General features: G+C 42.5%; 1 protein-coding gene across 3 annotated transcripts in view; it reads left to right on the top strand.

The window, feature by feature from the left end:
- The window catches only part of ARHGAP21 (Rho GTPase activating protein 21), a 342,461-nt gene that overhangs the window by 132,303 nt on the left and 195,011 nt on the right, over positions 1 to 15,147 (top strand). For all 3 annotated transcript variants that reach the window (XM_082258120.1, XM_082258121.1, XM_082258119.1), the window contains exons 2-3: positions 4,726 to 4,905; positions 14,303 to 14,327. In XM_082258120.1, the coding sequence (XP_082114246.1) occupies positions 4,726 to 4,905; positions 14,303 to 14,327 (205 nt within the window). The remainder of the gene's footprint in view (positions 1 to 4,725; positions 4,906 to 14,302; positions 14,328 to 15,147) is intronic.

Here is a 15,147-nt window from a genome sequence, read left to right as displayed (position 1 = left end):
ACCAGTTCGTTGCTGTTCCTTGATGAGCATATATTGTAAGTTTTTTTTTTTTTTTTTTTTTCCATGCAGCCTGTGGGCTTAACAAACAAAAAGAACCTAACGGATTCCTCCATTTACATTGATCGATGTAGGTGAAGTCTCTGCCAGAAGTGTGTAGTATGCCCACCATTAGATCTCCCAGCATCTACCCACGTTTAATGATGGGCATACATGCAATGTTCTTTTTTGGCTGAAGGAAAAAAAAAACATAGCAGATTCCTCCATTCACATCGATTGATGTGGATGAAGAAATCTCAGCCAAGAAAAGTGTTCAAAAACATATGTTGAAGCATAGGGGAGATCTGCCCTCTGTGTCCACGCCATCCCCTATGCTTCGCCATATATGCTCTTCTTTTTTTTTTTTTTAAACTGCGGTGGTGAAATCGCCCCCTACAGCGCTGCAATCATTGATTTACGTTGATGCGGAGGGCAAATGCTGTTGCTGTCAGGATAAACAAATCAGTGCTGCAGCTGATGGGCGTACCTGCGAAGCAAACAATGGTTAACAATAAAACACAGTAACAATAAAACATTACAGTACAATAGTATACAGTGCAGTAAAACAGTAGCATGGTGGTATCTGCACAGCAAACTATGGTTAACAATGAAAAACAGTAACTATAAAACATCACAGTATAACAGTATATTATAATGTACAGTAATAGTAGAAAGAGTAGAAAAGTAGAGTACAGTAATAGTAGAAAAGTAGAGTAAGAACAGAAAATTAACTCCATAAAACTACAACTATTTTTGGCTTTATTTTCTATTTTTGTTTTTTTTGTAACTTTTTTTTACACTTTCTTTTTGTAACTGTAAAAAAACTTAATGTTCCAGGCGAGGGTCTCTCAAAATGCGACACCCATCTAACCTCTTTTGAGACCCTGTGTGAAAGTGTGCCCTAGACTGTGCCGTGCTGTACCCTCTACTAATACTCCTACTAGTGTGTGGTAGCGACGGAAACGGTCCTCGATGCAGAGACCAGGTTGGCCAGGACAGGAGGGACAAAAAAAAGCGTGTGTTACGCCTATATCCACGTTTTCTATAGACACGGGATCTTCTTTGGGTAGGGGTACCGCGGAGGACATCTGAAAAATGGCTCTCATGCAACCGGCTCACTGCGTCTGGATTGTGAATTTGGGCCACAGCACCTTCTGGATACAGAAAGGCTATGATGATCGCTTCCTAGAATTTTAGGAAGGATCCAATTTTCCTGACGCTTTGTAGAGCACATAAGCGTTCAGCAGAGCCAATTGGAATAGGTATACAGGCACTTTTTTGCACCAGCGTCTGGCCTTACGGGCAATTAGTATGGCACCTTCATCTGGTCGTGGAAGTCTACCCCTCCCCATGTTAAGGTTGTATTGGTGGACACAGAGGGGCTTCCCAACAACACCAGTCACTGTTGCGAAAAAGACTGTGTATCTGTGTGAATGGAGGACAGAACAAAAACATTGCGTGTCCCTCCACTTCACTGCAAATCGTGGACATTTTGGCCAATAAATTTATAGGTCCCTAGTGTGACTCATAGGTAAAAAAGCACCTGGTCGTCAAGGACTGTTTGAATCACTATCAAAAAAATGTAACTGATAGTGCTAGCAGAGATCAGGCCTGACTCTGCTAATAATGCTGCGGTTTAGTGTGCTGTGTATTGGAAGTGACAGTAATCTACTGATACTGCACTTCTTTGGGGATGGGCGGAGGGGCTAAACGCAGGTACTGGCAGGTGTCGGGGCTGATCCTGCCAACGCTGCGTTTTGGGAACACAATACTTTTTTACGCTAGTATAGTTCTGATCAGATATTGATCTGTTAAGACACTATACTAGTAATAGAGGTGTTGTGTTGGTGTGTGTGTGTGTCTGGCAATCAAAGGGTTAAAATGGTTTAAATATGCGGCTGTCAATCTGACGCTAACTAATGTTAATGCTAACTGATGTCACTTGTGACACTAATACAGTGATCAGAAAAGATTTGTACACCACATTGGTGACTCTGACAGTGCAATGAAGGGTTAACTGGAGGTGATCAGGGGGGATAAATCTTAAGGCATATATTATGGCGTATACCCTAAACCTATCTGGGACTGCCTCTAACTACAACTCTCTTACACTAACTGAAGTCATAAGTGACACTAATACAGTGATCAGTAAATTATATGTACACTGTGACGGGGAGTGAAAGGGTTAACTGGGGGGTTAAATGTGTGCCTAGGTGTACTGGTGCCAGTGTTAGTGCTTGTGTACTCAGTTGACGTTCTCTTCTCTCATGCTGGAACTGAAAGGCTCCCGGAGAGAAGATTGCATCATTTCCTGTGCCTGTGTTTTACATTACCCAGGCACAGGACGTTCTGCAATTGGTCAGGACCGATCAGCTGTTCTGGCCTGGACCTGATCACTGGTCGGTTCTGAACTAAATCCGAACATTGCGAGGGGCGCGCACCCCCTAGCCCCGCGCGCGACCAGTTACGTTGGTACGCGCACCCGAGCCACCTTGCTGCAGTAAAACTGCAGCTGGTGGTCACCAACTGGTTAATGTAGAATGAGAAAATACAGCTGAAAAAAACCAGCCCACATGTTTCAGCCGTTAGGCCTTATTCATTGGCTCATAATGAAGGCTTGATGGCTGAAACACATTGGCCATCTTTTAGGCTATTTATCGTCTTGCATTAAAGCAAGTGCATTTTATGCTTTTATACTGTGTGCTGGCTTTTTTCTTGCTTGTATTCTGCTTTGGAGGTGGATGAAAGCTGGTTCAGCCTGAGCACCCCAGCCAGGAGCCTGGAATCCTGTGGGGGTTGCAGTACTGCCCCCACTGGAATGCCTATTGTATTTTGGTGGCTGCAGTTCCCGTGGCTGTTCGTCCAACAATTTTCTACCCGGCTCAGTTGATTTTTAGATTGACCTTTGTCAAGCTTGCAGGGCCACCTAATGCTCAACTTTGGAAGATTCAGCAGGAATTTACCAAAATTCAAGCCCTTAAAAGCCAACTTTAATGCCTCAATTTGAATTGACTATAGCATTTTGTCATCCTTTTGGGAAAGGGAGGGCAGCATTTGGGGTCAGTCAGGTGACGCACATATAAGATGGACAAGGAACATACTGACCCCTCCTCCTAAGGCCCCTTTCACACTTGCGGACCGTTCAGATATGCCTGTCAGTTTTTCAGGCGGATCTGAATGGATGCACCATGCATCTCTATGGGGCATCGGATGTCAGTGGAGACATGTCCGCTGACATCCGATCCGATCCTGTTGGGATGGAAACCCTATTTGCGGTCCGTTCTTATCGGATTCAACCCGTAGAGGAGAGTGGGGATCTGACACCTCCGTCTCCGCACACAGAGCAGGGACCGAGCTATCATCCGCCTGCTCAGCGGAGGATCGGCGAATCGATCCCCGCTGAGCAGCAGAGATCCATCGACGGAACGAAGCCGTGTGAAAGGGGCCTTAGTCTCTTGCTGCTCCTTCAAGTAATTGCAAACGATCACCTTGTAAAACAACTGTTTCATATATTTAAATGAAAGGTAAAACATTTGTGTATAGATTTATATTTTTTTTTATATAATAAATAAATATATATATATATATATATAGTCCTTTTTTTTTTTTTTTTTTAGAAGTGATCACATGCCCTCTGTTATCAGCTGCATAAGAGTTGGGGGGCATGTCAGGACAAGTGTGATCATAGGAGGACTGCAAACGGAGTTCCTAGCATATCTAGGGAGCTAACCACAATGTGTTCCCTTGTCTAGTGTGGTCAGTTTTTAGTAGGAGAGCAGAGGGACTAGCAGGTACATCAGGGATTTCACATAAAGGAAGCAATACAAAGAGAACAGGCGACTTTTTTAATACAAGTATTTGGTACAGCAGGCACATATCCAGAATTTGAAATGTTGCGGTAACCCTTTCACTGTCCTTCTAGGCTGTGGGCAAGAAGGGGACCTAGCTGTGTTGCATAAATGCAGTATAGAAAAATCAGGTCACTAGTCTGGTTATTCTGTCTGGCAGGGCAGCATAATGTTGACCATACACTACAAAATCTGATAGTACACTTTCTTTTTCGATCTACTTTTAAAGAGTTTGTGTGGCCAACCTAAATCTCACAGCCGGATTGACAGACATACATATCTATTGGTTGATAAAATGGTGTATTTAGCTGGAGATCGGCACGATGTCATTGTGATCATTCTTTCTATTTCCCAGTCCAGATATCTGCTCTATGCAGTCCTTGTACCTATCAGGCAGTGTCTGTTTTCATGGGGTATGTACCGTCTGTGGTAACCCAGTGCCAGTTAATGACTTGTTCAACATGCAGATTATTATCTGTGCTGATAGAATTTGCAGAATGTGGGCTTGTTTTCAAGGGGGAAGGGACGCGGGGCAAAAGGTCAGTGGCGAGCCAGTGTAGCAGCTGCTGCCTGAATGTAGTACTATGTACATGGCTGAGCGAGGAATGATTCCTCCCACACTGGGATGAAACAAAGGGCATGGCCACTGCTGAGGTTCTCTGCACTGACCTAATACACCTAGGATCCAGTAAATGGGTGTCATAAAGTATTTCCTTAGAATCCTCTTTCTGACTTTGAACATTGCAATGATTAGCTTACATCATATTTGCATTTATTTTGCATTTTTTATTTTCTTTCTGATAATTGCGCAGATGTAAATAACGCATGTCTCCCATTTCAGGTTTCAAAAAACAAAGATGGGTGCGATCAGAGCGAGATGGTATCGCCGACGGAAGAGGAAATATTCTCCTGGCCCGGCCCAAAGAACGTTATCTTAAGGAGGACTTCGGACGGGTTTGGATTTACTTTAAGGCACTTCATTGTTTACCCACCGGAGTCTGCAGTCCAGTCGAATTTTAAGGTTAGCAGGATGGGGTGGAATCTTGTCAGTCACTTTTCTGCAGCTTCTCCATTGAAGTCTATTGATCCAAAAACGCGCTGTATTGCGTTTTAAAAGGGTCCCTGACCCTTTCCAAAAACACAGCTGCTGAAAAAAGCATATATGTGAAAGTGCCCCATAGGAAACCATGTTAAATTGATTGTAGTGTGTTTCTGCAAAAAGTACAAAAAAAAAAAAAAGCATAATTGTCATTATTAAATTGTGTAAATTTCAAATTTTCAATCGCGTGAAAAACTTTTTTTCCTTTTTTATTTATTTATTTTTTTTCATTATCAGTTACATCATATTTTTGCTAGCAAATAGGCCTCATTCACACAGGTGTACCAATCCATATGAAGTGCAGTCTTCATCCACGCACAGGATTCAGTATCTGTCTGCATTCTGATCTGGTCCTGCTGGATGGACAGGGATGCACTTGGAGGTTCCTGCAGGTCTGTACAGCCGACTGCCTGCCATGAATTTGAACAAACTGACTACACAGAACAGCCTACACTAGCAGCCTCCAACCCTTATGTCACTGGGTACCGGTTTCATGGAAGACAATTTTTCCATGGGCCGGGAAGATTGTGTGTGTGTAGGGGGGAGGGGTGTGTATGGTGCAGTCAAACTTCTCCGGATCTATATTTGCTGTAACTCCCCAGCGCTGCTACCATCACCGCCCCCAGCTCCACCTCAGATTGTGAGACATTAGATTCTTAAAGGAGTACACAACCTAGATTCTGCACATGTGCAGTTACAGGATGGGTCCTCGCACCTGTGGGATTCTAATGCCGCTGCTGATCTGACAGGAGGCGGGGCTAAGGCAGTAGTGTGAGTGGCTGTAGGTACAGTTCAAGCCTCACTCATTCGCCCCATGGTTACCTCTGCTCTGCACTCTGGCTGCTAACAGGCAACAGACCAGTACGGGCGGTTGGGGACCTCTGGCCTACAGTGAGGTCTCAGGAAACTCTGGCCTGACAGTGCTGTCTGGATCACAAAGCTGTTTGAACAGAATTTACAAATCTTTTTACAGGTTCCTATATTTGAACTGTGACTTCGGCTGTTTTTCTGAGGCTCGTCTTTTTCTCAGGCAGAAGCTGTTTTATTGGTTAATAAGTAATCCTTGAGCTAACTGAACAATGTCTTGGCACAGTGCTGGAATTCCAGTATTATACCATGATGGCTAGTGACAAAATGCAAAAATGAAAAAGTCTGGACTTTTGTGCACTCCTCGGTTTCTTTTTCTTTTTTTTTTTTTGCATCACAACAGTATCACAGGCATGACGGGAACAATAGATAACGTGTTTCACGCTAAAAACCCGCGCTTACTCAAAACACTGGGGGTTTGAGTAAGCGCTGTTTTCAGCCTGAAACACTTTACAATCTATTCTTGTTATGATGCTAAAATAAAGATACCAAGTAGTGCGGCAAAGTCCAGACTTTTTTTTTTCCCTCTTTCATGCGGTCGCAGGCGGGCTGTGCGACACCCTCATGATAGATACTCAGTAAAGAGTGCATAATATTTTAACCTGGAGCTGCATTCTTTTCTTTGGCTAGTGACAATGCTTATGATTCTCCATTCAGATTTGAAGTTATTACAGGGCAGGGGCAGGGATCAATCCATCAAAAAATGATCTCTCTCTCTCTCGGTGTGTGTGTATATATATATATATATATATATATATATATATATATATATATATATATATATATATATATATATATATATATATATAATATACATACAGTGCCTTGCGAAAGTATTCGGCCCCCTTGAACTTTGCGACCTTTTGCCACATTTCAAACATAAAAGATATATAAAACTATTTTTTTGTGAAGAATCACAAGTGGGACACAATCATGAAGTAGAATGAAATTTATTGGATATTTCAAACTTTGTTAACAAATAAACTGAAAAATTGGGCATGCAAAATTATTCAGCCCCTTTTTACTTTCAGTGCAGCAAACTCTCTCCAGAAGTTCAGTGAGGATCTCTGAATGATCCAATGTTGACCTAAATGACTAATGATGATAAATAGAATCCACCTGTGTGTAATCAAGTCTCTGTATAAATGCACCTGCACTGTGATAGTCTCAGAGGTCCGTTTAAAGTGCAGAGAGCATCATGAAGAACAAGGAACACACCAGGCAGGTCCGAGATACTGTTGTGGAGAAGTTTAAAGCCGGATTTGGATACAAAAAGATTTCCCAAGCTTTAAATATCCCAAGGAGCACTGATGCGAGCGATAATATTGAAATGGAAGGAGTATCAGACCACTGCAAATCTACGAAGACCTGGCCGTCCCTCTAAACTTTCAGCTCATACAAGGAGAAGACTGATCAGAGATGCAGCCAAGAGGCCCATGATCACTCTGGATGAACTGCAGAGATCTACAGCTGAGGTGGGAGACTCTGTCCATAGGACAACAATCAGTCGTATACTGCACAAATCTGGCCTTTATGGAAGAGTGGCAAGAAGAAAGCCATTTCTTAAAGATATCCATAAAAAGTGTTGTTTAAAGTTTGCCACAAGCCACCTGGGAGACACACCAAACATGTGGAAGAAGGTGCTCTGGTCAGATGAAACCAAAATCAAACTTTTTGGCAACAATGCAAAACATTATGTTTGGCGTAAAAGCAACACAGCTCATCACCCTGAACACACCATCCCCACTGTCAAACATGGTGGTGGCAGCATCATGGTTTGGGCCTGCTTTTCTTCAGCGGGGCCAGGGAAGATGGTTAAAATTGATGAGAAGATGGATGGAGCCAAATACAGAACCATTCTGGAAGAAAACCTGATGGAGTCTGCAAAAGGCCTGAGACTGGGACGGAGATAAGTCTTCCAACAAGACAGTGATCCAAAACATAAAGCAAAATCTACAATGGAATGGTTCACAAATAAACATATCCAGGTGTTAGAATGGCCAAGTCAAAGTCCAGACCTGAATCCAATCGAGAATCCGTGGAAAGAACTGAAAACTGCTGTTCACAAACGCTCTCCATCCAACCTCACTGAGCTCGAGCTGTTTTACAAGCAGGAATGGGCAAACATTTCAGTCTCTCGATGTGCAAAACTGATAGAGACATACCCCAAGCGACTTACAGCTGTAATCGCAGCAAAAGGTGGCGCTACAAAGTATTAACTTAAGGGGGCTGAATAATTTTGCACGCCCAATTTTTCAGTTTATTTGTTAAAAAAGTTTGAAATATCCAATAAATTTCGTTCCACTTCATGATTGTGTCCCACTTGTTGTTGATTCTTCACAAAAAATTAGTTTTATATCTTTATGTTTGAAGCCTGAAATGTGGCAAAAGGTCAAAGTTCAAGGGGGCCGAATACGTTCGCAAGACACTGTATATACTGTACATGTGAAAGACTCAACTGGTATGGTAGCAGTAATCATACATGTGACAGGGAAACCCCAGGAACAGTCCAACGGGTTTGTCCTACATTTTTATACAGCAGGGCACCAAAAAACCCCACAAGCAGTAGATATTTGTATGAGTCCACAGCCCCTAACTAAAGTGAGTTCCTATCTAACAGGCAGCTCAGTTTTGTCAGCGCTCAGCCCTTTCCCCTAGCAGCAGACTCCTACAGCAGAGAGAGATCCTTAAACATCAGCTTACATGAAAATGGCCAGTTAAGATGCAGAACTGGAAACATAGGCTTGATCTCACCCAAAACTCTCTCTTCTAAAGCTGAACATTATTTGTTTTGGATAGGAAGGTGGAGAAGGGTTTTACTGCTGTCTGCTTCCATAATAAAGGAGATGCACCCTCTTTGTTCCGAAGGCGGCTGTCATCCTAACCAAAACTAGGGTTGTCACTAGAACAGCAATAGAGAGAAAATCTTCCAACCCTGGGAAACGAATGGAAATTTCCCTAACTCTGGGGAGACTTAATCTCACTTCCTTTTATGCCTGCAGGATAGGAAGGCAAATGGTGAACACATGACGAAAAAAACGTGTTTTTTTTTTTTTTTTTTTTTTTTTTTTTACAGTTCAAAATTTTAAACAAATTTTTTTTACCCAAAAATGTCTAGTTCTTTCAAATTCTTTAAACATTTATTTATTTTTCTTAATCTTGTTTATATTGAGCTTGAGCTACTAATATACCACCAATAGTGGTGGTTTAAAGTGGTTGTAAAGACAATTTGTTCCCCCTAAAACAAACTTGTTATACTACTTACTTGGCATTACACAGAGCAGCGCTGAACCTCCTCTTCTGGGGGTCTCTCACCAGCACTCTTCGCCCCTCCTTTTCTGCGTGTGCCCCCATTTGCAGTGCTGCTTGGCGCCGCCCCCCACTCCCTCTCCTAACAGGATTTGATTGACAGCAGCAGGAGCCAATGGCACAACACTGGACTGAGCTAAGACTCATAAGTATATAGGGAGGTGAGGGGGTAATACACTGCCTGGCCGAAAAAAAGAAAAAGTCACACACTCTCATATTTCATTGGCTTTGATAATGGCACGCATTCGGTGTGGCATTGTTTCGATAAGCTTCTGCAATGTCACACAATGTATTTCTGTCCAGTGTTGCATTAATTTTCACCAACATCTTGTATTGATGATGGAAGAGTCGGACCACGGCGAAAAGCCTTCTCCAGCACATCCCAAAGATTCTCAATGGGGTGAAGTTCTGGGCTCTGTGGTGGCCAAGCCATGTGAAAATGATGTCTCATGCTCCCTGAACCACTCTTTCGCCACTCTTTCGCCACTTAAGCCCGATTGAATACTGACATTGTCTTCTTGGAATATGCCCGTGCCATCAGGGAAGAAAAAATCCATTGATGGAATAACTTGGTCATTTAGTATATTCAGGTAGTCAGCTGACCTCATTCTTTGGGCACACGCAGTAACTATCCAATAGGATAGTTACGGCATGCTTAGTTTAGTTAGTTGCTTAGTTAATTCCAGGTTGCAATTTATTATTTTTATTTTTTTGGCCAGGCAGTATACAACTACTGGGGCTTTTTTACCCTAATGCAGTGATTGCATTAAGGCCTCTTTCACACGGAGCGGACCATATTGCGATCAGCTCCGGCACTTTTTTTTTTACGGACACGGATGACACTTGTGTCATCCGGTCCGTATGTCCGCATATCATCCCATCCGTTTGCGGATGATATACGGGCATAATTTATGTCAATGCGATTGCGGATATCAGCGGATGACGCCGCTGACATCCGATTTTGCGTCCTTTCCGTTTTTTAAACGGAAGAAAAAATAGGTTCTGTTCCAAAAGACGGAACCGAGCTCAAAGGGCGCAAATCGCATGTCAGCGGATGGTCATCTGCTGACATCCGCAATCGCATTGACGTGCATTATGTCTGTATATCACCCGCAAAAAAAATGGGATGATATACGGAAATGCAGAACGCCCGTGTGAAAGAGGCCTAAAGTGAAAAGTGTGCTGCCTTTAGAACCACTCTGTGTGGTGGTTTTCATATTTTTAATTGGTTGATTGAATAACGTAAGTAGTTTTGCACAAATGTAGCGGTTTATGATTATGGGTTATTTTAAAGAGGTCTACCAGTTTAATTTATCAGATGTTTGTGATTTTTGCGTGACATCGGAATATGTCCCACTGATTCTGCCTGCCAAGAATTAATTGAACTCTTGACTGTGCCACTTCCCTCGCTTGTTTTTCTGTGATTTTTTTTTTTTCCTCCGTAAAACATAAACGTATTTTCGGAGACTACATCCTGCGGCAGGAAAGCCCTGTATTGTACTGCAGATAGAGATGATTTATTGTAGATACACGTCCATACAGTAGTGTCAGCTTCCATTACAACATCCAGCGGATCCCACTTGTGTCTGTTTAAACACCCTTCTTACAAGTGATAATACCTTCCTGTTCTTCCCCAGAGAGTCTCTGCTTTATTTTTGCTTTTCGTCCATAACTTCTCCAGGCTTCTGCTGCTTGCTGTTATATTGGTCTTTAATCACATCTGAGTTTTTTTTATTCTGGGGCCAAGACCCGACTGGTTGGTAGGGGTGGTGATTGGATATCGAGGTGGAAATAAACTCAAATCTTATACATATTGTCCAGTGACGGTCAACCAGGCAGATATAAATTTGCATTTATTTACAGTGCATCCGGAAAGTGTTCACAACGCTTCACTTTTTCCACATTTTATGTTGCAGCCTTATTCCAAAATGGATTAAATTATTTTCCTCCAAAATTCTGCAAAATACCCCATTATAAGGTGAAAAAGGGTTTGAAATCTTTGTAAATTTGTCTCCCCTGACATCCGATGCCCCATAGAGATGTATGGGGCATCCGTTCAGATCCGCCAAAAAATGGGCAGGCAGATCTGAACCGTCCGCCTGTGTGAAAGGGACCTAACAGTGTAAATTTGCTGTCCCCTTAAAATACCTCAACACAGCCATTATTGTCTAAACCGCTGGCAGTAAAAGTGAGTACATCCCTAAGTCAAAATGTCCAAATTGGGCCAAAAGTGTCAATATTTTGTGTGGCCACCATTTATTTTCCAGCACTGCCTTAGGCCCCGTTCACATAGCACGCCGCGACCTCGGAGCGGCCGCCACGGACTTCATAACATTGAAGTCTATGGCGGTCGCCTCCTGGTCGCCCCAAAGAAGCTCCGGACCCTTTTTCTAAGTCGGAGCGATTTGTGTCGCACCTATTAGAACGGGTCCGCAGCTTCCCTATGGGAGGCGACCTGTGAGGCGACCAGGTCGCCTCACAGGTCGCCCTAGTGTGAACGGGGACTTAACCCTCTTGGGCATGGAGTTCACCAGAGCTTCACAGGCTGCCACTGGAGTCCTCTTCCACTCCTCCATGACGACATCATGTAGCTGGTGGATGTTAGAGACCTTGCGCTCCTCCACCTTCCATTTGAGGATGCCCCACAGATACTCAATAGGGTTTACGTCTGGAGACATGCTGGGCCAGTCCATCACCTTTACCCTCAGCTTCTTTAGCAAGGCACATGTGGGAATATGAACCTTCACCCCAGTCTAAGGTGCAGAGCGCTCTGGACCTCAGACTGTGGCGAAGGCTCATCTTCTAACAGGACAACGATCCCTAAGCACACAGCCAAGATAACAAAGAAGTGGCTACGAGACAACTCTGTGAATGTCCTTGAGTGGCGGAGCCAGAGCCCAGGCTTGAACCCGATTGAACATCTCTGCAGAGATGTGAAAATGGCTGTGCATCGACGCTCCCCATCCAACCTGATGAAGCTTGAGAAGAATGGGAGAAACTGCCCAAAAATATGTGTTTCAAGCTTGTAGCATTACACAAAAGACTTGAGGCTGTAATTGGTGCCAAAGGTGCTTTAACAAAGTATTGAGCAAAGGCTGTGAATACTTATGTACATGGGGTGTTTTTTCGTTTTTCTTTTTTTTTTTTTTATAAATTTGCAAAAATTTTAGACAAACTTCTTTCACTTCATTATGGGGATATGTGTATAGAAGTCTGGGGAAAATAATACATTTTAATCAATTTTGGAATAAGACTGTAACACAAAAAAGGAGTAAAAAGTGAAGCGCTGTGAGTGTTAGTGTTTTCCGGATGCACTGTATTTATTTTCTAAGGAGCTTGCTGAGCATTGCACCCGCTATCAGCAGATTGTGTGTGCAGTCTCAGACTTTTAAGCTAGCTGTCTACCAGTTAACCTGAGAGCAAGAAGATCAATGGACTAAGAGCGTGCTTACCAGCACCCTCATAGTTCATTGAGAACTGGCAATGGCTGGCCGGTACTTGTAGGCATTCATTCACAGGTGGATTTGGGGGGAGAAGCTGCAGATGTTGGAACATGTTACTTAAAAACAGGAAATTATCCTTTAAATATAAAGATAATTTTATTAACCCCAATTGACGACATTCCTTGCTTGTGTAGTATTTTTAAAGAACAATTTTAGTAAAAAAGTTGATATTAATGCTTCCCTCTAATAATAAGGCTTACATTGGTTCTAAAGGCAGAAGGTTTTTTTTTTTTTTCCTTTTAAAGAAGCACCAGATTCAATCTAAACAAATGCATACAAATGTTCACAAAAATTAATTTTCTACATAACGTAAATGTCATTTAATTCTTAAAAATAAGACCAAGTTGGTACTGTGGTATTACCCTGACTTTTGTTCAATACACACTCCAGTCAAGGTTGAAAAGTAGGCCTTGATTGCAGGCAGAACAGTCTACACCAGGGGTAGTAGGCAAACGTTCAGAGGTTGAGATCAACCTGGACAACATGGAGGAAAGCAAAGATCCCCTGAGGGGGTTGGATACTAAACAAAAAAACACATCAAAACTGCCAATAAAAAGGGGGTTATAGTGTTCTGTACCTCCACTCCCCAAACACAGTGTCCTCTGCCCCTCTCCCCTCACAGTAGTGTCCTGTACCCCCAATGCAGTGTCCTCTGCTCCCTTCATAGGAGCAACTTGTCATGGGACTTTGAACACTCAAGTCGCGGCAGTGTGAATTTGGGCTAATTGTGTATGTATGAATGTGAGTTAGGGACTTTAGATTGTAAGCTTCTTGAGGGCAGAGACTGATGTGAACGTGCAATATACAGTATATGTAAAGCACTGTGTAAATTGACTGTACTATAACTACCTGTAATAAATGACTCCTCTGCATCACTAGATGGCATTCGCAGATCACCAAGGATTTCTCCTAGAATGGACTGGTTCTCTACAGTCGTGTAATATTGTGCGTGTAGACAAAGGGTTGGCAAGCTGTCGCTTGCAGAGGACACTTGCTTTTGAGGGGGCAGAGGACACTGCATTGGGGGTACAGAACACTATGCCCCCCTTTTTATTGGAAGCTTGATGGTATTTTTTTTTTTTTTTAAGGGTAGCACCTAGTACCCAACCCTCTCAGGTGATCTTTGCTCTCCTCCCATGTTGTCCAGGTTGATCACAACCTCTGAAAGGTTGCCTACTACCCCTGGTGTAGACTATTCTGCCTGCAATCAGGGCCTACCTTTCAACCTTGACTGGAGTGTGTATTGAACAAAATGCAGGGTAATACCACTGCACCAACTTTTTGTCCTTTTTTATTTATTTTTTTAGGAGCTAAACAACATTTACTTTATGTAGAAAATGTATTTTTGTGAACATTTGTACGTATTTGTTCAGTTTGAATCTGGTGCTCCTTTTGCCAAAAAGTTTGCGTGTGAATTCCCCACCTTTCATATTCATTTGCTTGGTGACTGATTTTATGAAAACACTCTTATACATGAAATGTTTAGCCATTGTCATTGGCTGACAAATTCCACCTGAATTTATCTATTGCAGGTTACAAATTGTGCAAAATATCATTTGTATTCTATTTTCAGTGAACAGCAAGCACCCCCCCCCCCCCCCCCAATGATTGTAATAACGTTGTATGTTTTTGTTTTACAGGATGAAGAGAATGGAAATCGGGGAGGTGAGTTTAAACTTTTGACTCGTTTCTATGACAGTTGCTTGAACTATGTGAGATTTGTCCCCGTTAGACTTTTCTGAAGTGTTCCAGCCTTGTCTGTTTTATCTGTGTACAATGTCCACTTGTACTGTTCTTGCTGTCATTTAATACCAGATGTTGCTGGGTTGTCATGACTGGAGCTTGTCTGGCCATAAAAGACTAGAGGATTTATTGACCAGAGCACAGCTTGCAAAAATCCTATTCACCTAAGCCTGGTATACATAAGAAAATGTAAAATTCTGACAAAGAATTCTAAGAGGATACAGAAACAATTGGAAACTATTGCTTAGAATGTAAAATGATGCTTTAATGTGGCCCCTGACACCACCGAAGGGCCGCACATAATATCCATATATGTAATGCTTGAGAGGACTATCAAAAACTGCAGACCTAATAGAGGAATCGAGGGTCAGAAATTGTGGAAATGCTACATTTTTGGCTGGGGATATGCTTCTGAAGACCATACAAATCTGAAACATGTTACAGGAGGCTAGTAGAGATCATTGCTATTACCCTAATCAGTGTTCTCCAATACAGATTGTGGAGGTCTGAAGGCCGCACATCCATATACCAGAGGGCTGGTTGGGGTTTAGAGTGCAGGGCAGATAAGTCTGTATAATGTACAGTTTTATAGAACAGTGGTAAAGCTGGCAGATGGAAAAAAAAATGCAGCTCTGTATTCAGTATTGTATTATTAAAGGCAAAATTTGCCTTTTGCACCTTGTTGCATATTACACCTGTATTTAAGGTGTAACATGGTGCAAATGCCTCTCCTACTCTTAAA

The sequence above is a fragment of the Pelophylax lessonae genome (assembly GCF_965119305.1).
Source record: "Pelophylax lessonae genome assembly, chromosome: 5".
NCBI lineage: Eukaryota > Metazoa > Chordata > Amphibia > Anura > Ranidae > Pelophylax > Pelophylax lessonae.
Note: the sequence above shows the minus strand (reverse complement) of the source record. Positions and strands in the feature narration are given on the sequence as shown.